This window comes from Rhipicephalus sanguineus, chromosome 9 (assembly GCF_013339695.2).
Source record: "Rhipicephalus sanguineus isolate Rsan-2018 chromosome 9, BIME_Rsan_1.4, whole genome shotgun sequence".
Taxonomy (NCBI): Eukaryota; Metazoa; Arthropoda; class Arachnida; order Ixodida; family Ixodidae; genus Rhipicephalus; species Rhipicephalus sanguineus.
The window spans coordinates 50,930,856-50,954,181 of NC_051184.2; the positions used below are offsets into that span (position 1 = coordinate 50,930,856).

General features: G+C 48.6%; 1 protein-coding gene across 1 annotated transcript; it reads right to left on the reverse strand.

Annotated features, from left to right (window-relative positions):
• Nucleotides 1-209: 209 nt before the first annotated feature.
• LOC119405518 (probable ATP-dependent RNA helicase DDX5) lies at nucleotides 210-1,724 on the reverse strand. Its single transcript, XM_037672351.1, has one exon. The coding sequence runs from the start codon at nucleotides 1,722-1,724 to the stop codon at nucleotides 210-212; it is 1,515 nt and encodes a 504-aa protein (XP_037528279.1).
• Between the last annotated feature and the right edge of the window lie 21,602 nt (nucleotides 1,725-23,326).

A 23,326-nucleotide genomic window follows, 5' to 3' on the forward strand; every position in this document is an offset into this window, starting at 1 on the left:
TATTTGTTTCATTTACTCTAAGGTTATAAGCATCACTTCTCGCTAAATTTAGGCAATGGCAATTTTAAAAGGTGGGAGCACTGTACCAGAAGGTTGCCTCAATGATATATCTGATTAGCCATAATTACACGGCTACAGTCACAAATTCCCAGCAAGAGTTTTCCTGCATGGACTGTTCCTAGTCACACGATGTAGTAAGTATCCGCTGCCTACCTCCTAGGAACATTCTTTGCTACATTAATTAGCTCCGGCGGTATATTCTGCTTGGCCTTCCGAAGCAACGAAATCACCTCCTTGGCACGCCGAGTTTCATCCGGTGCTAAGAACGTGCACATCACGCCTGTTCCTCCGGGCCGAGCTGCATTCATGAAGCGGCGCGAGTATTCATCCTCGCTGCTAGGGTAATCATAGCTCACGACTAAACGCACTTTCAGTGCTGTTAGAGTACTAGCAGCCGCGTCGGTTGCCACCAGTATGGACACTTTACCGACCCGCAGAGCATTCAGCGCGTAGTCACGTTCCTGTTCAGTCTTCTTCCCGTGTATGCCGACGGCGAGCCAACCCTGGAGGCGCAGATTGCACACGAGATCATCCACCGTTTGCTTCCTTTCGACGAACACGATGGCCTTGTCACCTTCGACGCTAAGGGTATCATTGAAAAGGGCTGTGAGTTTCTCCTCCTTCTCAATCGTCTCGCTAACACAAACAATATGTTCGACCTCGAAGTTGTCTCCCTCGTGGGTAGCCACCCCAATGGTGACAGTTATGGAGTCACTCGTTAAGTCTTCTATTAGTTGGTTCGCGTCCTTCGTGCGGGAGGAAAGCCACACGAGGGTCTGGCGATCAGGACGGGTGTTATCGGCAATGGTGCGAAGCTGCTTCCCGAAGCCCATTGTCACCATCTGGTCAGCTTCGTCCAGCACCAGGAAACTGCAGCGGCGTAGGCTTATCTTAGACTCCTCCATGAAAGACACGAGTCGGCCTGGCGTGGCGACGCAAATGTGGGCATCTTCCTCGAGCTGCTTGAGTTGCGGTTCCCGGGGTTCTCCAGGTAGGAGATATATCGTCCGAATTCCTGACCTCGTGATGAAAGCATCGGCAACTTCCCGAATCTGTAGGGCCGCTTCGCGCGTCGCCGTAAGGACCAGCACTAAAGGTCCGTAGCCGCTAAACACAGCTGGCTGGTTCAGTATGTGGATGATGGCCGGGACGAGGTAGGCGAGATGCTTGCCTTTTGATCCATCGTAGATGACGGCGACGAGGTCTTTACCTTTAAGCGCTACGGGCCAGCACTGAGCTTGCACCGCGCTGGGCGTCGAGCCTGGGTTGCGTACCCCGACAGCCTTCGTTACGAGTTCAGGGAAGCCAGCTTCGTCGATGCGCAAGACAGGCTTGGGAACATCGCTCCCCGTGACAGCGATTTCGTTCGCCTTCCGATACGCTTCTACTTCTTCTATTGATCGCTGAGCCGTCGTGATGTGTTCGCGGTAGACGTCCTTCTGGATAGGCGTCAAGCGAACCTGTGCCCAGTCTGGCGCCCGTACGCTGTATCCAGCCTGACTGGTCCGGCCAATGGGTGCCACTCCGTCGAACAGGCCACGCAAGAAATTGATGGTGTCTGTGTCTCCGCTGCCGAGTACCGGTCTGAGGACTGGTCCGAAGAACCACCATGGATTAACGTGTGGAGGCTTTTGTCCCGGAACTCCCTCGTGTGATCCGTTCATCGTTGCGTGTGGCCGCAGCACTCGAAAGCCACCGAACTGCAACGGTTTGGGTTGAAAAGCGATGTTCAACTGCTGATGGACAGCATTCACAGGTGCCTCTACTGCATCTCTGTATGCGCCTAGTAGGTTAACCTGTCGAAACACATCACTCGGCCGCTCTGTTCAACGGTTAACTGTACAGATTCTTGGCACCTACCCATTACGGGGGACTGGCCATGAAACTGGCGGGTAATATAAGGGGAAAAACTTCTTAAATTGAGCCGAAGGATGAGGAATAATGTAGTCACATTGGGTATAAACCAAAAATGAAGAATAAATAGCTTAAATAACGCGACGCAACCCGTACGTACATAGCTTTCTTCTTTGTCTTTCTTCAGCTGTGGCATGTACCAACAAAAAAAAAGAATAATGAGGTTGAAATGTGGCTTTCCTGAATGCATATCACATAACATGACTACAGACTTACTTATATTCAGTAATTAGAAGAAGCGTCAAAAAAAATCACAACAATTACAAGACAATTGGTAACACGTTCCCTTATGCATTCGCCTAAAACGGCTAGAAGGAGAAAGCTATCACCTTCTGCTTGCAATTGTTCTTTTTCTTCTCATTTGATTTGAACATCAATAAATGGACAAGGATCCATTATCCCCGCTTGTAGCTATGCTTTATTGGCAACAGTTTTCTCTTCGTGTGCCGTGGGCAGGATGGTGTAAGGCACATTAATGCAACATTTATATGCGATACTGTAGCATCATATCCTCTATGTTGAAGGAAACCCAATGAGCGGTAGCTCGTCGCGTTTGTCTTCGGTGAAATTATTGCTGAGAAATTGAGACATAAATAATGAAGCTGCTACGTCTATTTAGAGTACTTACATTACATATATGTCGGTGGTCGTCTCGCAAAATTTTTTTCTAGGATACGAGTGTCTTGATCAGTTATTTCGCCGCCAAACAATTCATACATCCCCGCCTGCGGTGTCGAATCACGGGCCGTGGCGGCCGCATTTGGATGGAGACGAAATGCTAGAGACCGGTGTACTCAGATTTAGGTGCACGTTAAACTACCCCAGGTGGTCGAAATTTCCGAAGCCCCCACTACGGCGTCCCTCATAATCATGTTGCGATTTTAGGACGCATAACACCAACAATTATTACTATTATCCACTCTCCTCATATTACGTCTGCAACTCGATTATCAGCACTTCACCCTTAATGGCCCCGCACAATCAAAAATACATCTTTATCGTCATCGTCATCCTTCTCAGTTACTTCATCTTGTAATTCCGGAGCGTTTATTTACAAAACTCCTGTTCTTGTGCACAAGCAGATCCGCTTCTATGGTTTTCTTTTTTTGCGTGGACTAATAATTTACCTACACAGGATAATATTGGTGCCTTTCAGGGTAAATATAGCGAAGTTACTCGCGTGTCTCCCTCGGTCGGCTTATAGAGAAAGACGGAGCTTAAGGAACAGCAATCTAATGCACTCTTTGCTGACGTATTTTCTTATACCTGGGTAGCAGTGATAGCGACAAAATGGCCAGTGGTCGTCCAATCAGATAATATTAATAATTGTTGGGGATTTACGCCCCAATACGACGATACGATTATGAGGGACGGTGTATTGAAAAGCTCCGTAAACTCTGACCACCTACGGTTCTGTAACATGCACCTAAATATAAATATATGGGCGTCTAGGATTCCGCCTCCATCGAAATGCGGCTGCCGCAGCCAGGATTCGACCCCGCGGCGTTCGGGTCAGCAGTCGAGCACCACAACCACTAGACAACCGCGGCAGCTGCTGATATTAAGGTGCTTAGCTCAGGCCGGTTTAATACTATTGTTAATTCAAAGCGAGCAGGTATGCCGCTGGATAACAGGCTAAAAAAATTAGCGCAGCATGCACAAAGTCTCGCAAGGCTGGGTCACAGCAAAGCTAGTGAACTTGTGATGGACAAATCGACGCTCGTGTTCTGGGAGCGAAGCATAAGAGCAAGAAGAGGACGAAGATGAAAAAAAATTGGGGGGCCCTTAAGCTTCGCCTTTAAGAGTTGAACGCAATAGCGAAATCCGGGCCCTGGTGCGCACTTCAACCACTAAGTGCATACTTATTAATGTGTATTGTTACACACACACGCACACCGACACACACACGCGCGCGCGAGAGAATGCTACATACAGGTTTTTGATCTAAAGCAAGAGTCGCATGGCCTCCAAGATACACGCCGCGCGCTTGCCATCTCGGACGCCATGAAGAGTCTCACAATGCCTCACAGATGGCAGCACGTTATCTAGCGTTTGCTGTTTGCTTGATCAACGCCTCCTCTGGAAAGGCGACATTGGCTTGATATGTTTTCCGCTAGATGGACATAGTTGTCCATTTTTAGAGCTGTTTGAAAGTTCGTGTGTGTTTTTAGCGGCTATGGCTGCACTATCCCGGCCTTTTTCGACGTAGTTTTATGGCCTCCCAAATGCGCCTACAAATCGCCGAATGGGCTCGTTTTCGTCGTGACACCTGTCGAACAAAATGCGTTAAGGAGACTCCTTCAACTACATGGCACTTATGTAGTGTTTTTTTCCGAAGCAGCTGGAAGTAACATCACGGCTTTGTGGTAGGACACCTGCTTGCCGCGCGAACGGCCCGGGTTCGATCCTCAATGCGACCGAAAACTTTATTCTTCATTTTATTTGCTTCTTTCTCGATTTTTCGCTCACGGATGATTTTTCGCTCACAACCAACGGTCCCGACGCCGACGACGGAATTTCTGCGACACGAGCTCTCTAACGCTATCGCGTTAATATAACGAAGAGAGTGCGTGCCGGTTTATGAAGATGATGGTGTGTCTCGCAACCAACCAACCAACAAAGTAAACTATACTGCTGTACTGTACTATACATGGCTATGCTTTCCCTCTTTTCTTCTATTATCTATTTTGCTTTCTATCTCTTGCTCTTTGTGTCTATTTCTTTCTGTGTCTTTCAGCCTATTTCTTTTTTTCTTCGTTTTCTTGTCTTTTTTCCTATTTCTCTTTCTTTCTCTCTCCCTTTCTCAATCTATCTGTCTGTACTCGTTCTGCCAGCTTACTTTCTCATCTCCTCACCTTCAGTTTCCTTTCCCACCACATTGCTGTACCATACTATACAAGGCTGTGTTCTGCTCCGGCGTGTCTGGATAGCCGAGTAGTTTGGATGGTGGTCTTCGGATCGTGGATACGCGAGTTCGAATCTCGCCTAGGCAAAAAATATTTCGCCAAGGAATTCTCTCTTTCTCTTTCTTTCTCTCTGTTACAGAGTGTTATAGCGGCCTTGTTGCTACATACTGAACAACGGGTAAACAGCGCTACAACGGGACAAGGAAAGAAGGGACAGGACCAAGTGCTGTCCTGTCCTTTCTGTACGCTGTCCTTTCTATATTCGTTCTCTCGCCACCCAAGTTACTGCATCCCCCGCTGGACAAATCGGCGCCCGTCGTCTGGTAACGAAGCAGAAGAGGAAGGCGATGAAGAAGAAGAGGAAGATGGCACGTGCCATTTCACGATGATGATAATTTTCTATCTAAGACACACGGACAACCTTGACCTGTTAACAGCTCGGCTGTAAAGGAAATAATGCAGCATTCTTCAATGAGCCCAAGTACAACTAGTAAAGAGGTTCACACGCTTGCTTAGAAGGACAGACTGATGGGCTAGTTAGTAGTACGTGATTCACGCAGTAGGAAAAAATCACACCATATCCACGAAGTGAATGACGATTGAGGAGCTGGCTCGGAGATAATCGGGTAAAGCGTGAATGCTGCATACAATTCATCTACTGTCATACAACGACGTGACACGTTGTTATAGTAGCGATTGTGGTCAGGTTGTTGTCGAACCACAAGCTGTCGCAGACCTTGCAGCTGTCGCCGAACGTGTAGTCGAGGAAATCGAGGAAATGTGGTTTTGCCTGCGTTAATGTCATCATCAAGGAGCTCGAAGAACAAGAGGAAGAAGACTTTTCTTTCGCGCGAGCGTGCGCATGCTACGGTTGGCTATGCTATATGTGGTTTTGCCTGCGTTAATGTCATCATCAAGGCGCTCGAAGAACAAGAGGAAGAAGACTTCTCTTTCGCGCGAGCGTGTGCATGCTACAGTTGGCTATGCTATATGTGGTTTTGCCTGCGTTAATGTACTCATCAAGGCGCTCGAAGAGCAAGAGGAAGCAGACTTCTCTTTCGAGCGAGCGTGCGCATGCTACAGTTGGCTATGCTATATGTGGTTTTGCCTGCATTAATGTCATCATCAAGGCGCTCGAAGAACAAGAGGAAGAAGACTTCTCTTTCGCGCGAGCGTGTGCATGCTACAGTTGGCTATGCTATTTGTGGTTTTGCCTGCGTTAATGTCATCATCAAGGCGCTCGAAGAGCAAGAGGAAGCAGACTTCTCTTTCGAGCGAGCGTGCGTACGCTACAGTTGGCTATGCTATATGTCGTTTTGCCTGCATTAATGTCATCATCAAGGAGCTCGAAGAACAAGAGGAAGAAGACTTTTCTTTCGCGCGAGCGTGCGCATGCTACAGTTGGCTATGCTATATGTGGTTTTGCCTGCGTTAATGTCATCATCAAGGCGCTCGAAGAACAAGAGGAAGAAGACTTCTCTTTCGCGCGAGCGTGCGTACGCTACAGTTGGCTATGCTATATGTGGTTTTGCCTGCGTTAATGTCATCATCAAGGAGCTCGAAGAACAAGAGGAAGAAGACTTTTCTTTCGCGCGAGCGTGTGCATGCTACAGTTGGCTATGCTATATGTGGTTTTGCCTGCGTTAATGTACTCATCAAGGCGCTCGAAGAGCAAGAGGAAGCAGACTTCTCTTTCGAGCGAGCGTGCGCATGCTACAGTTGGCTATGCTATATGTGGTTTTGCCTGCGTTAATGTCATCATCAAGGAGCTCGAAGAACAAGAGGAAGAAGACTTTTCTTTCGCGCGAGCGTGCGCATGCTACAGTTGGCTATGCTATATGTGGTTTTGCCTGCGTTAATGCCATCATCAAGGCGCTCGAAGAACAAGAGGAAGAAGACTTCTCTTTCGCGCGAGCGTGCGTACGCTACAGTTGGCTATGCTATATGTGGTTTTGCCTGCGTTAATGTCATCATCAAGGAGCTCGAAGAACAAGAGGAAGAAGACTTTTCTTTCGCGCGAGCGTGCGCATGCTACAGTTGGCTATGCTATATGTGGTTTTGCCTGCGTTAATGTCATCATCAAGGCGCTCGAAGAACAAGAGGAAGAAGACTTTTCTTTCGCGCGAGCGTGCGCATGCTACAGTTGGCTATGCTATATGTGGTTTTGCCTGCGTTAATGTCATCATCAAGGCACTCGAAGAGCAAGAGGAAGCAGACTTCTCTTTCGAGCGAGCGTGCGCATGCTACAGTTGGCTATGCTATATGTGGTTTTGCCTGCGTTAATGTCGTCATCAAGGCGCTCGAAGAACAAGAGGAAGAAGACTTCTCTTTCGAGCGAGCGTGCGCATGCTACAGTTGGCTATGCTATATGTGGTTTTGCCTGCGTTAATGTCATCATCAAGGCGCTCGAAGAGCAAGAGGAAGCAGACTTCTCTTTCGAGCGAGCGTGCGCATGCTACAGTTGGCTATGCTATATGTGGTTTTGCCTGCGTTAATGTCATCATCAAGGAGCTCGAAGAACAAGAGGAAGAAGACTTTTCTTTTGCGCGAGCGTGCGCATGCTACAGTTGGCTATGCTATATGTGGTTTTGCCTGCGTTAATGTCGTCATCAAGGCGCTCGAAGAGCAAGAGGAAGCAGACTTCTCTTTCGAGCGAGCGTGCGCATGCTACAGTTGGCTATGCTATATGTGGTTTTGCCTGCGTTAATGTCATCATCAAGGCGCTCGAAGAGCAAGAGGAAGCAGACTTCTCTTTCGAGCGAGCGTGCGCATGCTACAGTTGGCTATGCTATACGTGGTTTTGCCTGCGTTAATGTCATCATCAAGGCGCTCGAAGAACAAGAGGAAGAAGACTTCTCTTTCGCGCGAGCGTGTGCATGCTACAGTTGGCTATGCTATTTGTGGTTTTGCCTGCGTTAATGTCATCATCAAGGCGCTCGAAGAGCAAGAGGAAGCAGACTTCTCTTTCGAGCGAGCGTGCGCATGCTACAGTTGGCTATGCTATATGTGGTTTTGCCTGCGTTAATGTCATCATCAAGGCGCTCGAAGAACAAGAGGAAGAAGACTTCTCTTTCGCGCGAGCGTGTGCATGCTACAGTTGGCTATGCTATTTGTGGTTTTGCCTGCGTTAATATCATCATCAAGGCGCGCGAAAAAGAAGAAGAAGAAGAAGACTTCTCTTTCGCGCGAGCTGCGGCTGTAGCGGTCGCCTATGGAACTAACGTTACGCTTACGACGCGGGACATTGCCCCAGCTTAAGAACCTGGCGAGCCAGCTCCTAAAAAGAATCACATGGACAGCGAAAGAGCAAGACGGGCACAACACTATGTCCCTGTATGCTCTTTCGCCATCGATGTGACTTTTCGCGCTACTGAGTGAATTATGCTTGTTTAAAACGGCGGTGTGGCGCGCTCGGGACTGCACGGGCGACATCTACAGATAGCGCGTGGTTTGAGAAAAAACACATGAGAGCTTGCGCGGCCCTATGATACGCCTGTTTGGCATTTTCTCTCCTCCTTTATAGCGACGGATACAACTTTATTGGTCATCAGGAGCCCTGTCGTTGGAGCGACAGCGAGAGTCGTTCTGATCGTCAAAACTCTTGTGTCCCGGCTGAGAGAATTATATCGCTAGGATCTGTCAAACCAAGCATAACTGTTATTTTTGCACAAATCCGTAAAACAGATATAAAAGCAGTAGATGACGGAGATGAGTTCAGGTACATGGCAGAGAACAATATATGTCACCGGGGACATCGCTAAGTACAAGTGTTAAAAGTAATATTCATAATATGTTCACGCGTTATAGTATTGTTCTACAAGCAATAAAAAATAATTCCACGGATGCGTTACTCGATGGGTTTGCTTAATTCCCTCCAAGGTAATGTTTCCGGCTGTCGCTAAAGGTTAGAGCTGTCTAATTTATAAGGTCTAGAGTGCTTTCTCTGCAATATGTGTTCCAAAACATTGTAGGTGACTGGCGATAATTGCACGGCTGCACTTAGGAGGATTTAACCGAAGCCTTTTGGCGCAGGATCTTTCAGGTACATAACCACGTCAGTTTCGACCGCCTACTTTCGTTAAACTTTCTTCGCGACCTTGCTTAACCGCGGTTGTGTAAACTGCTTGGCCTCATGGAGAAACGACACCAGCTGTTTGGCATGGTGAGTTTCGTCCGGTGCTAGGAACGTGCACATTACACCCTTTCCATCTGTCTCAGTCGCGTTCTTCCAACGGTGCGAGTATTCAATCGCGCGCACGGGGTATTCGTAGCTTATGATGAAACGCATATGGTCCACTGGTAAAGCTCAGAGTACCAAGTCGGTCGCCACCAGTACGGGTACGTTGCCGAACCGAAGAGCGTTAAGCGCCCAGTGTCGTTCCTTCTCCATTTTCTTACTGTGGATGCCGACGGAGGTCTAACCATGAAGGCGCTGTTTCAACGCTACTTCCACCATTTGCCTTCTATCGACGAACAGGATGGCGTTGTCATTTTTTTGTCTGAAGATGTCGTTTAAAGGATCTATGAGCTTGGCCTCCTTCTTGGCTTCCTCGCCGAAGTAAAAAATATGCTGCACCGGGCGGTTGTGGTCCTGGTGGGCAGGTGCCCCGACACTGACGGTGACGTAGTCACTCGTCAGGTCCTGTATCAGTTGATCCGTATCCAGAGTACGGGAGGAAAGCCACACGAGGGTCTCACGGACAGAACGCCTGTTATCCGCAATAATGCCAAGCTGATTCTCGAAGCCCGTGCTCATCATGCGTTCAGCTTCGTGCAGCACCAGGTAAGCGCAGCGGCGCATATTTATCTTACAATACTCTATGAAAGACAGGAGGTGGCCAGGCGTAGTGACGCAGATGTGGGCCCCTTCCTCAATCTGTTTGAGTTAGGGCTCCCGGGGTTCTCCGGGTAGCAAGTACGTCTTCTGAATTCCCGACCTCCTGTTAAGCTCACCGGCGACTTCCCGAACCCGTAAGGCTGCTTCCCGTGTAGCTGTAAGCCCCAGTGCTAAAGGTCCATAGCCATGCAACACATGCGGCTGTGGATGATAGCCAACACAGTATGTGTATGACGGCCGCGATGACGTAGACGAGATGCTTGCCTTTTGATCCGTCGTAGATAAAGGCGACAAGGTCTGCCCTTGAGTGTGTGGGGGTGATATCACCCCCTGTAAAGTCGCTTGCGCCTCATGGCGCAAGTGCTTCTCGTGGATTAGTCCCAGTTAGCATTACCAGCCGCCGAGTGAAAGGTGGCGCTGCCCTCGCGTAATGTAGGCTTAGCGCGGTGGCGCCAGTAGCGGCGCCTTGCGGAAACGAGGTTGCACAGGCGCACAGGGAACATCAGGAAATCACTTTGCAGTTTGGCAGCGCGCGTGGACGGAGGTCTCCTGCGGTGGGTCCATGGGGACGATACCGCGGCTCGTTTCTCGTGGACCCCCCGTGGTGAGTCGAACGTCGGCGACGCCGTATTCGCGGTACCTTGTATATGCGTTATGTGGCTCTTGTTTGTTATGTTGTTTGTGTGTTGTATTTACATTGTATTGGTTATTTAGCGTGTCACCAGTTATGTACTATTACATTCGGCAGGCGAGCTCGTCGTTGCAAAAAAAGTTGGTAAATGTACACTTGTTTGTTTGTTGCCTGACGGCGTGACTATCTTCGTGTGTTGCAGAGTTTGGCGCTCCTCCATTCGAGCCCGCACATATGTTACAGGCCAGCACTGCGCTTGCATGGCGCTGGCGTTGAGACAGGGTTGCGTGCCTGAATGGCCTTCCTTACGACTTCAGGGAAGCCAGCTTCTTCGATGCACAGTATGGGCTTCGCAACGTCGCATCCGGTGACGACGATATCGGTAGCATTTCGGTATGCTTCGACTTCCTTCATTGATCGCTTTGCTGTCGCGATGCGTTTTGAAGATAGCCGCCACTGGTCTAACACGCAAGAATATTGTGTGAAATGATGCGCTATGGTGGTTTTTCAATATATAAACCACTCGTATGCTGACAAACCACCGTAGCACAACTCTTCTATATCATACTACATTACTGCGGCACGGAACTATAGCTTAACGCTAGCGCCACCGCAGAAATGTGTTCTCCAGCGGAAAATGCTGTTGTAAGGTTGTGAATTGTGAAGTAGGCACGCACAGTTGAAGTGAGTAACATTAGAATCATCGAATTTCTTGAAAGACCTTAAGGCCATTAGGGAATACTAAAACATGGAGTGAATAGCAGAGTTTGCGGTGAAACACAACGGAAGTAAGCAGCCCTGAGTGCGAGACGAGAAATCACTAGAAACCAGGCGTACCTTAGAGTCACTTTTGTGCTCCTGCTTGTGTAAATAAGACCGACACTGACGCCCCTTTCATAACACTGCCCCCCTGCCCCCTCCCCTCGCCCCCAGTATCCCGTGATATTTCATTACCGAACCCGCATTGTAATCAATGGTTACGCCGTTTTACTATATTAACCATGACGACGATGACTCTGGGACTTAAACATCCGGCTGCATAGTTGCACGTTTCTGCAACGGCAACCCACGCGAGAAAAGTTATGACTAAGGCAACTAACGCGTACAGCCGCTGTTTCGCTTCATTTGCAAGAAAAAGGGAAGTTGGAAGCACGGTAAGGAAACAAACCGAACGTAAACACACTCAGGGTCATCAAGCTCGCCCTTTCAGCTGTCTCTGCTTACTTCCGAAATGAACAGAATCAAGTGCAGCATTCACGTCGGATTACGTTTCTGCTAATGTGTACCTGTTAGTACCCTTCCTGTTGCCTTTAGGGAATGGATTGCACTTTTTAATTTATTTGATTTTCGCTAGTGTTCTGCGCCTGAAAAACAGTGTTTCTCACCTCGTTACGGTGTTTATGTCTACGTTCACGTTTAGCGCGGTCATCTAAAAACTCACAGGGCCCCTTATGCGTTCGCCTGAGAAGACTCGAACGCGAAAGCCATCTCTTGCTTCTCAGTCGATGTGTTTATCCTCACTCCCCCTCCCTCCCTTCTTCCCCAGGAGCCTCTCTGCACCCAACGTGGTTTTCCACTGGCTCTGGAATCGGAAGCATCGGAAGCCTTTTGCAGCTCACGCATTCTTGCAGTACATCCTTGGATGGGCCCACTTTTAAGAAAGCGACAATTCCATATGATGACGCCCCAAATTTTGGCGACTTCTGATGTCATTCTGGCGTAATCATGTGATGATTCTTTTTTCATCACTCTTGTTGACGCTGCCGACGCCGACGGTTACTTTTCCCGTTTGATAAGGCATCTAAGGCTTTCGCCTAAATTAAGCCAACGATGCATTCTCTACCTGCGTGAATTGAAGCTGTTACGTTGGCAGCAGAGACGCCGCCGGAGACATGAACAAGTCGGCGTCACCAGGCAGAAGACAAGCGTTTATTGTGCGCTTCTAACTTATATCATGAAAGGAGGGGAAGGGGGCAAAGGGGGAACAAGGCAAGAGAGAAGAAGCATGCAAGTTCTGTCTTGCGTCCACTTCGGCAAACGCTGGCGTTGCAACACTTCTTCCGCCTTAGTAACCATAACGGTCCACCGGTTTTTTTGTTCTCGTTGAACGTCGTAGTAGTGCTTCTGCAGACGCGTCCTTGGCGTCTTCGGTCGTCGCTTTGTTGTCAGGTAGCGCCGATTCCCGAGTGTCTTTGCTCTCCAAAAACAACCCTTTGTCGCACCTTCGTACTTGGTCCATATGTCGACGGACAATCCCTGCCGCAGTCTCCACTTCCAAAAGTCGAGCACCGGTCGTGGCCCTGACCCTTCCCGGCGTCCATTTGTCGCCCGTTCCATAGTTTCGCACATAGACGGATTGACCAAGGGCGAAATTCCAGTCGGTGTCTTCCGTCGGCTTGGTCGAGACACTGTGGTGGTTCCTGGTAGGAAAAGACAAGTCCAGCCTTGTGCGCAACCGGTAGCCCAAAAGCCTTTCCGAAGGTGACAGTCCGGATTGTTGAGGAGTATTCCTATAGTTACAAAGCACGCGGGCAAGGGAGGTCGTCAACTCGGCGTTTCCGATCTTCTTTAATCCGTCCTTAACAGTCCGCACAGCGCGCTCAGCCAGCCCATTGCTCTGTGGGTGATGCGGAGTTGTTCTGATATGTACAATGCCATTGCGCTCCATGAACTGACGGAATTCGAAGCCCGTGAAAGGCGTCCCATTATCTGACACCACCGTACGTGGTATTCCAAACTGGGCAAACATTGTTCTCAAGATCTCGACGGTACTTCGGGAATTGGCATGTGCTACCGGCACAGCCTCAATCAATTTGCTATGTGAATCCACCACAATTAACACCATCTTGCCACGCAGAGGTCCCGCATAGTCAATATGGAGCCGCGACCACCTTTCGCCCGTCTCCGGCCAGTTTACAGGAGTTTGTGCTGGTGGCATAGGCAGTGCTTGAACGCAGTTATTACAGTTGGCAGCTACGCGTTGGATGTCCTGGTCCAACCCAGGCCACCAAAATATCGATCTTGCTCTAGCCTTCATTGATGACACTCCCTGATGGGAGTCATGCAGTAACATGAGAAACTTCTTGCGGGCGGCCGTAGGTACCACCACGCGATGACCCCAGTACAACAGGTCGTTTTCCACCGACAGCTCATACCGCTTCTTATAATATTCTGAGAGCTCGCCGTCTCCTTTAACGCCCCGTGGCCAACCACTGCGGGTGTACTTGCATACTTGAGAGATGAGGTCGTCTGTCGCCGTTAGTGCTTGCAACTGTTTAGTTGGCACAGCAGCGATGTCCTGCTGATCTAGGGATAGGACGACTGGCGTGAAGTCCTCCAGTTCCGATGCATGCTGTGAGGGTATGGGTAAACGGCTCAGTGCATCGGCGTTGTACAAAAGTCTCCCAGGTTTATGCTGCAAACGGTACCTATAGGCGCCTAGCGTGATAGCCCATCTCTGTATCCGAGCTGCTGCCATGGTAGGGGTTGGCTTGTCCGCCCTCAAGAGACCCAGCAAGGGCTGATGATCGGTCATTTAAGTGAACTCTCTTCCAAGTAGATAGTCGCGAAACCGTGTGACGCCGTAGACCAAAGCCAGTGCTTCTCGCTCAATCTGAGAGTAATTCTTCTCGGCCGAGGTCAAGGTTCGCGACCGAAACCCTATCGGTCTATACTGCCCATCCACTCGATGAAAGAGAGCAGCTCCTACACCATAGGGTGAAGCATCGCATTCTAAAAACAGCTGTTTAGACGGGTCAAAATGAGTCAGTACTGGGGCGGTACACAATGCCTCTTTAGCTTTTTCAAATGCATCCTTCTCTATTGCTCCCCATGACCATCGGCTTGTTTTTTCCAAAAGGCGATACAGGGGTGCCAGTAGAGTCGACAGATTCGGTAAAAACTTGTTGTAGAAGGTCAGCATGCCCAAAAATGATCGGAGCTCAGTAACATTCCGAGGGGCTGGAGCAAGTCTGACGGCCTCCGCGTTCTTTTCTGTTGGGTGTAATCCTGCGGCGTCGATTTGGTGACCTAGGTAAACCACCGAGGCCTCGTTTATCCGGCACTTGTCAGCGCGAAGTTTAATGCCGTGTTCTCTGAATCTTTGCAAAACCTGTCGAAGCCTGACGTAAGGCTTATCAGCAGTCTCCGCGATTAAAACGTCGTCCAAGTACGCTTGCACCCCGGGTATGCCTTGCAGTATGGACTCGATCGTTCTCTGGAATATTGCCGGTGCTGAAGCAATTCCGAAAGGCAACCGGTTGTAACAAAACAACCCTTTATGTGTGTTTATGACAGCCAGCTTTCGCGAGTTCTCGTCCAGTGCAATCTGGTTGTAAGCATCTCATAGATCCAGGATACTGAATTTTTCTCCGCCTCGCAAGTTCGCGAAGATGTCGTCTATGACTGGCAAAGGATATCGCTCCATTTCACACACAGGGTTTAATGTTACCTTAAAATCTCCACAAATGCGCACGGCGCCGTTGCTCTTCAATACCGGTACTATTGGTGTTGCCCATTCTGCATACGGTACCGGTGATATTATCCCAGCTTCTACCAATCTATCCAGCTCAGCGGATACCTTATCCAGCAGTGCAAAAGGAACTTTCCTTGACTTGCAAAATTTCGGGACTGCAGTGTCCTTGATGTAAAGCCTAGCTGGGGGACCCTTGATTAGACCAAGATCTTCCGTGAACACGTCAGCATATTCTGCGAATATGGAATCAGTTCCTGCTGGCTTCTGTTGGCTTGCCCCGCTCGGTGGCGCAGTGACGTGCAAAACCGGCGTTCCTTCTGCTGCAAGCTTCTGCAATAAGTCCCGTCCACACAGGCTGGGACCTTCACAATCCAGCACAGTAAGGTTACAGTCGACCTCCGCTGACATATAATAAGCCTTCATTGCCAATGTGCCTAACACGGGCAGTTTCCCTAAGTAACATGAAAGTTTTAAGTGAGTATTCTGCAGCTGGGGTCAATGGTCGCGATGTGCCTCATACGTTGCTTTAGGAACTATGCAGACAGGAGACAATGGTGTTACCATCTTTATGGTAACACCATTCCACACGATGAACTTCCTTATGGGTGGAACCAGAGGCTCCATACCAGTGACGGACCAAATTTGCAATGTGCTAGAGTCACTGTAATCACTTTGTTCTGAATTTTCTGTAGTTAATGCTAGCGTTTTTCCGGTGCCGCCCGTCTTTTTACACATGCGAGCCAGGTGCCCTTGCCGACCACAACTGTAGCATCGACGGCTCTTTTGAAAGCATGTAGAAGCTTTATGACCGTACTTGCCGCAGCATTTGCATTGGCGCGGCTCATTCTTTTGCTCGGTCCTTGTGGTATCGGACGCGCGCCGTTGGCTAACTTTCAGAACAGTTGAAGTATCATTGTGCTCATCTATTTGCTGCGAACCGTCTTCTGCGCTTTCCGCAGCCAAAGAAAGGGCTTCTGCTTCTTTAAGAGTCAAGTCGCTTTTCGCCAGCAACTGCTTTTGCAAACTTTCTGAGCGAACGCCACATACGATCCTGTCTCTCAACATTCTGTCTAACATAGACGAAAAATTGCAGTTCTGGGCAATCTTTCTAATTTCAGCAATGAACGCTTTCACGGACTCCCCTTCTTCTTGCTTACGGTGGAAAAACTTGAAGCTCTCCGAGATTTCGTTAGGCGTTGGAGCATAAAAGTCATTCAGCGTTGATACCACCTCGCTGTAGCTGACAGCGTTCGGCTGACGCGGCGCCACTCTTCCGCATAAGACTTCTATCGTCTTAGAGCCCAGCGCAGCGATCAACAATGCCCTCTTCTTAGCTTCATCAGTAACTTCACTGGCTTCAAAATACGCTTCAACTTTTACAAGATAAGCGTTCCACTTATCTGTTTCTTGGTCGAAATCCGGGAGCCTATGTGCCATGGCTGTCGCTGGGTCCCGCGCAGAGTTAGCGTTGCAGAGCTCCTGTCGTATAGCCAGCGTTGAAAGGCCAGCGACGCAGGGCCAGCGTCGGCATAGGCGTTTTCCGTGGGTCGCTTCTACTCGTCGCCACTGTTACGTTGGCAGCAGAGACGCCGCCGGAGACATGAACAAGTCGGCGTCACCAGGCAGAAGACAAGCGTTTATTGTGCGCTTCTAACTTATATCATGAAAGGAGCGGAAGGGGGCAAAGGGGGAACAAGGCAAGAGAGAAGAAGCATGCAAGTTCTGTCTTGCGTCCACTTCGGCAAACGCTGGCGTTGCAACAGAAGCGTAGAATAATCAGATGCTATTCGCATGCTTCCCACGTTTGTCATTTGATATGTATCAAATTATTAATGAGAGAATTGGACGTACGTACTGCACGCCCATTTGCGCCTACACAAAACTCAGTAACCAGCTACACGGATCGGCGACGGTCGGTGCAAATCTGCACACCAAGGAAGGCACTGACACGAATTACGAAGCTTGGACTGCGTTGCCGAAGTCGCAGCCACATACAGGTTCAGAGAGCCCATCTGTAAAAATGAACATTGAACCTCCGACAGAAAAGTTGTCTGAAGAAGCCAAACTGATGATCATAGTTCTTTATGCTCCAGTCACACTGGCAAGTTTATTAGATGCGAACTATCTTAAGGCGGAGCTCAATCCGGTGGTGGTGGCGGTGGCGTTGTGCGGCGTGACCACCCTTACTGCGCATGCGCATACCCTCTCCACTCACCCTTTCCCCTCCTCCCCTCTCCACTTTCCCTCTTCTCTCCCCCTTTCCACTCTTCCTCTGAAACGCGGGCTAGACATGCCGAAATTCTCTCCTGCGCAACGCCGCGATGAGCTCGAGCGCATGCGCGTCCCCTCCGCTTCTCTCTCCTCTCCCACGCTGCCCCCCTCTCGCCCGCCTGTCGACCGCGTTCCCCGCTCGCCCTGTGAGAATTAACGGCCAGGCTAGATGGAAGATACGACGCGCGTAGCGTCCCTCTTCGCGTTCCACGACGCGAGGTCGGTAGCATGCCCAACGAACGCCAACGGAACGCAATCGTGCAAGTGCTCCGGCTTCGCAACGCCTCATGGTCCCCTTTAGCGGGAGATGGTGTAATTTTTGTCATTTTGAGCGAGTGGACTTACGCCCCAGAATGGCACTTTGGCAGCGCGCTGCTACACCAGAAAGGGAAGTGCACTTTGGAAATGATTGTAATGGCGATGGGTACTGAAGTAGCACAACAGATATTTGTTATTTCAGGAAATGTTTCTTAAGTAATACTGTGTTACAGCTATAACCAATCCTTAAAATAAAATTTACGTACAAACGTGGCGGCTCCCGCCACTGCACGGCGTGCGCTGGGCATGCCCCTCGCGGTCGTGGCTGCAAACTGCCGAGAACGAGAATAGCAAAGTAGTTTTTTGTGGTATAGTATGTTCTAATGTATAGGAATATTCCTAATAACGAAAACGATTGTTTCAGAAAGGCTATGAACTCGCCTTCGCATAATAACTTATTTATTCTCGAGCCACTGCTATCGAGGCTAGGCACTCCGTCTCGGCAGAGTGAGTTTGGCGAACGTACGCGCCGGCAAGTGCGCTTTGCCCGAGTGTCACTAAACGTTCCCATGTGACAACGTGCGAATGGCACTAGTGGCAAAGTGTACTCCCTCAAAGTGCAGTTAAGTTGTCCCTGTGACATGGGTATTAGTCATTGTCAGACACACTTCGCTTGTTCGTCGGCAAGCTGGAATCATCATACGGGGAGTCCGCACAGCAGGTACTGGATGTTCTATGTACAGTTCCTGCAAGCTTTCAGTAGAGACCATGACTCCACTGGTACTGTCATTAGTAGTGAGGTCAAACATGTGTCACTATGTACAGTAGAACTCTATACGCCTGACATCCTGCGTCTAGTACCATCAAGTTGACAAGATGCGAACGTGCATGGAACGCAGCAGTATTCTTTACGCTCAGACGAATTTTTTGTATGCTCACTTCTTTTTATCTCCCCATCTTTTTATCCCTTAAAGGGGTACGGACACGAAAATTTTCAGTTTTCATTTTTTTGCGTCAAATGAAAGGCCAAGCCCTCAGGAGCCTAGAAAAGGTAGTGCTAAGCGCGAGTGCACCCTTAAAAAGTAATTACAGTATGTTTTAAACGCTATTTTCGGTTCCTACAGTACCCTGACGTCACAACACGGTATGAGCTTGTCGTCACGTGCTCGCACAATATATAGTGACTTTCCGCGGTCGTTCCGCACCACTGACCTCCATTAAAAAGGCTGGACGGCGCATCCTCGCTCTGCGAGGCGGGCGCTTGTGAAGCCACCGGAAGGTGCCCTGTTTGTCCCGGAAGCCGACGTCTTCTGTGCGTCTCAGTCGCGCAATTCAAATATTCTCGGGTGGCAGCTGTTGTTACGATCGTTTTTATTTTTTATTTTTTCAACCTCTGCGATTACGCCTCACTTTAGACGCCGACGAACGCTACACAAAAGATGACAAACGCCGTGCCGACACCGTCCGAATACGGCGGAGTGCTGCAACGTACAAAACGCGTAAAAAGTAATGCAACTTTGACGTACTTGCGCGTGAAATGTTTTCCCTGACAACTTTTCTGGTCGATTCGTACAGTTTACTGCGCCACAAGCAGGTATTTCTTTTAAAAAAGAAGAGAAAAGCTCTTTTCCGGGACAAAAACGGCGGCTTCCGGTGGCTTCACGCCCGCGTGCTCGATGCGCCATCCAGCTCCTCCTAGTGGAGATCAGTGTTCCGCACCGTCGCCCCGTTGGTGACGCACAAGCCATAGAGTTTCCTAAAATTAACTAGAGGGGACTCTGGCGCTGCGATCGTTCAGCTACCATGGGAATGATGGGTAGTACACAAATTTGCCTAGTCTTCGTGCTTGCGGCTTCAAACGTACTTTTGGGTACTTGTGGCTTTGTTTATTGCTGTGTTTTGGCGTTCGTTTCGGATAAAAGAATGGACCGTTGTGAACTTCGTGACCAGGTTTGAATTGCTGAGCCTAATGAAGTTAAAGTGGCGAAGTGAAACTGCTGACTTTTGCTGAACTTTGTTTTTCGACAAAGCGGATGCAGCCGACGCGGAGCCAAACGGAGCCGAAAGTACGAAGTTTAGACAAATTTGTGTACTACCCATCATTCCCATGCTGGCTGAAGCGTCATGCGTTGCGGCTCCCATAGACACTAGCGCCAGAGTTCCCTCTAGTAAGTATTGTAGGAAACTCTATGGCACAAGCGGCCTTATTGGTTGCACAAGCGGCCATCTTGGATGCACACGCCACCACCTTGGAAGTTTTGGTACCTGACGTCATCACAACTAGCCAGATTGCTGCACGAAGTCACCAGAATTATTACTGTAGCCTGACGTCAAGCCAGTCTCGATGTTGGTAGGTGCGCCATGGAAAAAATAACTTTAATACCAAAAAATTACACCATCTCCCGCTAAAGGGGACCATGAGGCGATGCGAAGCCGGAGCACTTGCACGATCGCGTTCCGTTGGCGCTCGTTGGGCATGCTACCGACCTCGCGTCGTGGAACGCGAAGAGAGGCGCTACGCGCGTCGTATCTTCCATCTAGCCTGGCCATTAATTATCGCAGGGCGAGCGGGGAACGCGGACGACAGGCGGGCGATAGGGGGGCAGCGTGGGAGAGGAGAGAGAAGCGGAGGGGACGCGCATGCGCTCGAGCTCATCGCGGCGTTGCGCAGGAGAGAATTTCGGCATGTCTAGCCCCCGTTTCAGAGGAAGAGTGGAAAGGGGGAGGGGAGAGGGGAAGGGGAGATGGAAAGTGGAGAAGGAATGTGGAGAGGGGAAGGGGAGAGGGAAAGTGGAGAGGGAGAGTGGAGAGAGGAGAGGAGATGGTGAGTGGAGAGGAGGTGTGTGGAGAGGGTATGCGCATGCGCAGTAAGGGTGGTCACGCCGCACACCACCACCACCGGATTGAGCTCCGCCTTAAGATACTTCGCATCTAATTAAATATTTTATCAGCATTTGCTGAGCTTCACACTTGCTCAGAGCCGTCTCTGCATACAGGAGATTTGTATGGCAGAGTAAACTCGCCTTCGAAAAAAAAGCGTCAGTACCCCTTGAATCCCCTTCCCCCTACGTAGGATAGCAAACTGGACGCGCGGCTTGTTGATTTTCCTGCCGTTCCTTCCTCCTTCTCATTTAAGAACCGGCCGATCATAGGTTTCATATCGCACTGTGCAGTGAAATAATGAGCAATAGGTGTTAAAATTATTACTATCGTTTCCTCGTCACTTAAGCAGTTTCATAAGTGATCCACTTCGGGTGTGCATCTTTCAGTACTCCTCACTGAAGAACAATTAGCGCACTTAGCTGATTACCTTTCTCTTGAACCGGAGACATCCTTGAAACTACCACACTGACAACCTTAAGCCAACAGCACCGACGACAGTTTCGGCTGCGTCGGCAACAGCAGTTCAAAGCAATGCTGGACTTTCACAATCATTGTTTCATAATTTAGTTCAAGTTTCCTTCCTTTGGTACAATGCAGCCTGCCACGTTCATTTCTGGATATTTTCACTCCATTTAATTTATCCTTTTCTCTCTCTACGTGATGTAACACTGATCCCTAGAACCCGCAAAGATACGCCAGAAATCTAAGTACCTTAGACAGAGCAATTCTTTCAAATGGCTGAACTAGGGTTGGTGACCTCCCTTCCGAAAAAGAAATAAAAAACTGCCCCGCCCCTGCGCCCTTTGCTTTATTCCGCCATGCCGATGCTTCAAAGGAATGACATAGTGTGATTCTACGTAAGTTTAGCCTTATATTTCCTTTCTGCAATCTGTGTTCAACCAGGCACCCTCATCTCAACGACAAAGTTGCCCTCTTGGCAAAGAGCTTGCTTCACCTTTCCAATGCAGAGCTTTCATTCTCCCATCTATACATCTACGCTGCCTCCACTCAGAAGATGATCGTGCACTAAACAGGCGCGCTTTATACGATGTTGCTGTTCACCGAGGTGAAGCTTCCTTCCATAACAAGTCTAGCAGTCAACAGCTTAGGCATGATTTCGTCCGAGACGCTGCAGGCTATGTCTGGGCTCGCAAACTCTAAGCTCGCGTACGAGCCTGAAAAAATGATCCCACGAAAAATAATACGTTCTCTCATTACGCCGCTGCTGTTGCCACACAATATACTACACTTTTTGCCTCTGCGAAAGGCCAACTGTTTTTGTTCTTTGCCCAGTGGCCAGACTCCCGCTATGTTCCGTATTACATGCTATTATCACATTAGCCGGGCTTCAAATGATGATAATTTATTTTTCGGAAAAAACACATGTATACTGAATGAAATACTCCGGTAAGCATGCTCATTTAATTTATGTTGCCGAGAAGGCATTCTATTAGGCAAGCCCATTACAACGTGCCTTCGCTGTGGAAAAGGCCAACAGTAGGAAAAAACGTGAAATAATTAGTATAACGCAAGCACCGCGAAAAAGCACATTTATTTGCCTATACCTGCGTGCGTTGAAAAACGAGTAAGTTGTGCTTCAAGTATGTATAGTAACTGGCAAGAATTAAACACCTTGCTCTCAAACAAAATAATTTGTGGTCTTGGGAGTGGCAGCAACACAAAAATAATTGCAAAAAATTGTTTCAGTCTTTCTTCTAATCGCTACGTAGGTCTTGTGTGGGGTCCAAACGCTAAGACAAACATAATATTACCCGCGTACTTCAAAAGCTATCTTTCCGGCCATAGGCACGAAGGGAAACTTGTTGCACGTATGTGCTGCAAAACTTAATTTAAAATCAGTGTACTTTTTAGGAAACATTATTTTATATAACATTTTAACTGATATGCTCAATTGAAAAAGAAATAAAATAAAAAAAGGAGTGGTTTTGGTACTGCCACCAGAAGAGGTACAACGTCCGCGTCTATCTTGAGAATCATGAGGACATATCCATAGTGTTATTTGAAAAAGCAAAGCAAAAAATCATAACAAGGCTGAAGAGTGTAGTAAACAAGAGTGAAGTAAATTATACCTGGCGGGAGTGATCTCAGACCGGCTAAATTTGCCAATAACGAAACGGAAAAATACCTTGCTGTGTTATCGTGCCATTGCGTACGTTCTGAGCCCTGTTTCTTTTTTTAGAATAAATAAAAAGAAAAGAAGACAAAATGAGGGTGCGACAGTACAGTCAAAGATCTAATATATATGTTGCGAATGAGATTGCAACCAGCACGTATCCTTACACGAATGGCGGAGCGCAACTGGAGGAATCGAAAATTGCAAATGTGTTTAAGTTGGACGACCCACAGTATGTTTCACGCTCAGAAGTTTCTTCGCGTGATGTCACGACAACATGAAAAAATATAAAAGGCTAGCATGCGGACTAGCTTTCGCTCGTATGTCCTCACGCTAATGATTTATGCAATCTGGCAAAAGCTAGATATGTTATTCAACTCTAGAAGTTTACGATTTCACCCCAATAAACGTTTTTGACTAAATAGTGTGTTTGTGTTATAATACCTCCACAAACATCGAAAGAAGAAACTTATTACTATATGCCCTTACGTAGAGCGTTCTACCTGCTAATTTCCAAAGTATGCGTCAACTACTGATGGTCAAACTTTCGCGCTGTACTACTGTGATATAGAAAACGACTTTCACATACAGACCCGTCAGAATTGGCGAACCATGCCCTGTAATCCCAAAATGTCCTTTACGGTGGAAATTTTCCTAAAAGAAGATTTCAACCAAATCGGATGCTTCGCGTGTTCTTAGAAATGGCAAAGAGCCAATAGCAAACAACACTGAGGATAACCTTTGTGAACATGGAGCCAGATTCCCTCTGTTACATCCCCGTAAAGGCGAGCTACATAATTGGCAAGCGCTACTGTGAGAACAGGCATTAGCTAGGTTTCTCTGTGCAAGAACACGTTAACGGCGGCTACTGTCCCATCTCGAATTACCAGAGATGCGCCTGGTCTTTCTATGGAACGAACGGCGACATACTGGAGGGAACATCGCAGCGAGTTAATTG

Bases quoted from the DNA above. Each gene is read 5' to 3' on its own strand.
- LOC119405518 (XM_037672351.1), bottom strand. From the start codon at position 1,724: ATGAACGGATCACACGAGGGAGTTCCGGGACAAAAGCCTCCACACGTT.